The 3649-nt window shown below is 62.8% G+C and overlaps 1 protein-coding gene across 1 annotated transcript in view; it reads left to right on the top strand.

Annotated features, from left to right (window-relative positions):
- Positions 1 to 1187: 1187 nt before the first annotated feature.
- The window catches only part of PTCH1 (patched 1), a 65264-nt gene continuing 62802 nt past the window's right edge, over positions 1188 to 3649 (top strand). Inside the window, exons 1-2 of the mRNA XM_007939171.1 lie at positions 1188 to 1376; positions 3020 to 3212. Of these exons, the coding sequence (XP_007937362.1) occupies positions 1188 to 1376; positions 3020 to 3212 (382 nt within the window). The remainder of the gene's footprint in view (positions 1377 to 3019; positions 3213 to 3649) is intronic.

Below are 3649 nucleotides of genomic sequence, written 5' to 3'. Positions count from 1 at the left end.
AGCATTCCTTAATGGAAGTATTGCATGCGAGAGGCTTGGCGCTCTCAGAGGCTCCCCCCGAAGCCGGGGATGCACACACTGGGGTTGCCTACCTGGGTGGTCTCTCTACTTTGGTGAGCTGTTGCTAAGCAGCTAATAATAGTCATGTTTGCTGAGTAATTTCTGCCCTCTGCGAGCCAATCGCGTCGCAGAAACCCAAGCCATCTGACAGCCCCGGGGGCGGGAGCTCCAGCCTTTTTCTCTTTCGCTCGCTCTCTCCCCCTCCACCCCCTCCCCTCCTCCTCCTCTTTCTCCAAATGGAGAGAGTTCTTTTTTTTCTTCTTCCATCTCATCTATTGAATCAAGGAGCTGCTGCGGCCGCTGCCCGCTGCACACACACAGAGCGGAGTCCCCAGGTCCCGGGAGCGAGAGAGGCGCGCTGCACGGGGGCAGAATGGTCCAGCGGGTCGGCGAGGAGCACAAGAAAGCAGAGTCCGGGACCGAGCAGCCACTGCGAACCCAGCAGCCAGAGCCCGAACAGCCCGAGCAGCAGCTTCAGGAGCCGCCACCGCCAGCAGCAGCAGCGGCCGCGGGAGCAGCAGCGGCGGCGGCGGCGGCGGCGGCGGCCCCTGCCCGGCAGCGCTGAGATCCACTGGGCAACCTCCGACCCCGCAGCGGCAGCTCTGCGCTTGCCCTCGGCGGTAGCTCGGGCGACCCGGGAGGCGTCGAGGGAGCCAGCACAGCCGACTGGAGCGGCGGGGATTTGCTCGCGCTTTTTGCAGTGAAGGGGTCGGGGCGCGGGGCGGGGGGCGGGTAGGGAGAATTGGGGGCCGCGAGGAACCGCCGAGCGAGCGCCCAAGGGACAGGCTCGCCCCGCGCGCCGGCTCTCGCCCTCCTGCGAACTGGATGTGGGCAGTGGCGACCGCAGAGACCTCGGGACCTCCGCGCAATGTGGCAATGGAAGGCGCAGGGTCTGAGTCCCCGGCAGCGGCCGCGGCCGCAGCGGCAGCAGCACCAGCCGTGTGAGCAACAGCAGCAGCAGCAGCAGATCTGTCAGCCGGAGCCTGAGCCCGAGCCAGAGCAGCCGGCGGCCAGCAGCGTCCTCGCGAGCCGAGCGCCCGGGCGCACCGGGAGCCCGCAGCGGCGGCAGCAGCGCTCCGGGCCGCCCGGGAAGCCTCGGTCCCCGCGGCGGCGGCGGCGGTGGCAACATGGCTTCGGCTGGTAACGCCGCCGAGCCCCAGGACCGCTGCAGCGGGGCCCCGGGCCGGCCGGCCGGCGGTGGCGGCAGCAGGCGCAGACGGACCGCGAGGTTGCGCCGCCCCGCCGCGCGGGATCTGGACTATCTGCACCGGCCCAGCTACTGCGACGCCGCCTTCGCTCTGGAGCAGATTTCCAAGGTGCATTTCAGACTCTCCTCTCTTCTCCTCCCACTCTCTTCCCTCCTCTTCCTCTTTGGGATCGCCTCGCGACACACACACACACACACACCAACACACACACACACACACACCTCTCCAGGAAAAGAAGTAGACAAGTGGGGATTGAAAAATTCAAACCCTCCCTCCAGTCCTGAGAGGAAAGGGTTGTCTGAGGTCCGCAGGGGGTGGAGGGTGTGTTTGTGTGTGTGTGTGTGTGTGTGTGTGTACACGCGCCCTCCCCGGCGTTCCTTTCCGGAGCCCTGGAAAGCGGTCCTCAGGCGACCACCTCCAGGGCGGCCACGGCACTGCCCTGCCCCCGTGCCCCCTGCCACAGAGCCCCCTCCTCCTACACCCCTGCCCCTATTTGCAGCCTAAACCCCTGTACTGCTGCCACATTTCTTAACATCTTGGAGGGGGAGGCGGAGTAGAGGGAGGCGGAGAGAGGAAAGGGGGGGAGGGAGCCGAAATAAAGGTGGTTTCCTTTTTTGGCAGCCTGTTTTGCCTTTGTTGAGCCTGAAACCTCTGCTCCCTTAAAAATTATCTTCGGAAGAGGGCATCCCCCTCTTATTTTCCAGTTTTTGAGCCGCCAATTCCCAGAGTCTGGGGTGAAAGGGAAAGTTGTAAACAAATTGCCACCTTAAATCCGCGGTGTGTCCGGGTTCATTGTGTTTACGAGGCTCGCTGAAATGTGTGGAATCCGGGGAAGGCGAGCACCCAGACAGGGGCCCGCCCGGGCCTCGGCCAGCGCCGGGTAAACGCCGCCGCCGGGAGCAAGCAGCGCCCAGCCCGGACCCCCGCCTGCGCCGGCCTGGCCCTTCCCCGGTGCATTAGAGTGTTTTTTACGTTTAACCAGAAGGGAAGGGAGAGGAGGGAAAGATCCCTGTGGCTGCCCTCTTCCGATCACAAATATTGTCGTAAGTTGCAGATGGCTGCCCCACTTCCTAATTCAGCTCACACAGCGTCTCCCAACGCTATGGAAATGCATCGCCTGTAAGCTCCCGCGGACGCGCTCACCACGTGCATCCCCATTTACTACCAAGCCGGGCGGGATCCGGATAGGGGAACCCACAATACATTGTTCCCAGAGTGCGCTCGCCCCTCCAGCACCCGTCCCAGCCAGAGCACCCCGGGGTGATAGAGCAGGATTTATGGGGAAGGGGAGATTGGTTTGCTGGTTTTTAAATGTTGGGCTCCACCCGCAGAGATTACGAACTCCCCTCTTTCCCAGGTCCCGGGCAAATATTGCCAGTATTAAGTGATATTTATCTTCTCTTTACCTTGGCTTCCTCTTCTTGCAGCCCCTCCCCCAGCGCCCCAATTCACACTCTGGGGCTCTGCTCTGGATGTGCCGGGGGTGCCCCGCCTGTCGCCGCGAGGCAGCTCCCACGGTGCAGTCGGACTTTTGATTTATGATCCGGCCCCCCCACGCCGCTCGCGGTACCTCGGGCCGGAGTGGCTTCCAGCAGCGGGGAAGCGTCCCTGCGTTGCAAACACCAGATCCCGGCATTTAAGCACCTTAGGGTTGTTGGGGACTCCTCGGGCGGGAGCCTGCGAATGGGCGGGTGTGGGTGCGTGTGCCGCGCCTGCCCTGCACTCACTCCTCGCTTCTCCTTCATCCCCAGGGGAAGGCTACTGGCCGGAAAGCGCCGCTGTGGCTGAGAGCGAAGTTTCAGAGACTCTTATTTAAACTGGGTTGTTACATTCAAAAAAACTGCGGCAAATTTTTGGTTGTGGGCCTCCTCATATTTGGGGCCTTCGCTGTAGGATTAAAGGCAGCTAATCTCGAGACCAACGTGGAGGAGCTGTGGGTTGAAGGTAAGAGACCCAGCGCTGGCTGCTGCGCCCTGTTTTCCTCCATCCCCAATCCCCCTTCCCTTCCTTGCGGTTGATAAAGATATTTACCGAATACACCTAGAGCCTTTCAGCAAAGAGTGAAAACCCCCTGCCCACACCAGGGGGAATTGTTTATTGTTTGGTCTCCTGGCCGGGAGCCAGGCCTGCCCGACAAAGGCCGCGCTGTAATCTACTCGGAGCGCAGCGTTTTGCTAGGTGTTGTGGGAGAGAGTGGCGAGGGCGGGCTGGTGGGAGCGCGGGGCCCCTCCGCGGAACGGACCACTCGGCGCGCCCGGGGGTCCCCAAGCCTGCAGCCTCCCAGATTCAGCCCTACAGCGCCCAGGGACGCAGCCAAGGGAAAGGCTCTTCAGTCTTGGCTTCTCTCCTCGGCTTCCTTCCCTCCCCCACCCCCACCCACC

This window comes from Orycteropus afer, unplaced genomic scaffold, assembly GCF_000298275.1.
Source record: "Orycteropus afer afer isolate SDZICR_OR568_19922 unplaced genomic scaffold, OryAfe1.0 scaffold00005, whole genome shotgun sequence".
In the NCBI taxonomy this organism is placed as follows: domain Eukaryota; kingdom Metazoa; phylum Chordata; class Mammalia; order Tubulidentata; family Orycteropodidae; genus Orycteropus; species Orycteropus afer.
Note: the sequence above shows the minus strand (reverse complement) of the source record. Positions and strands in the feature narration are given on the sequence as shown.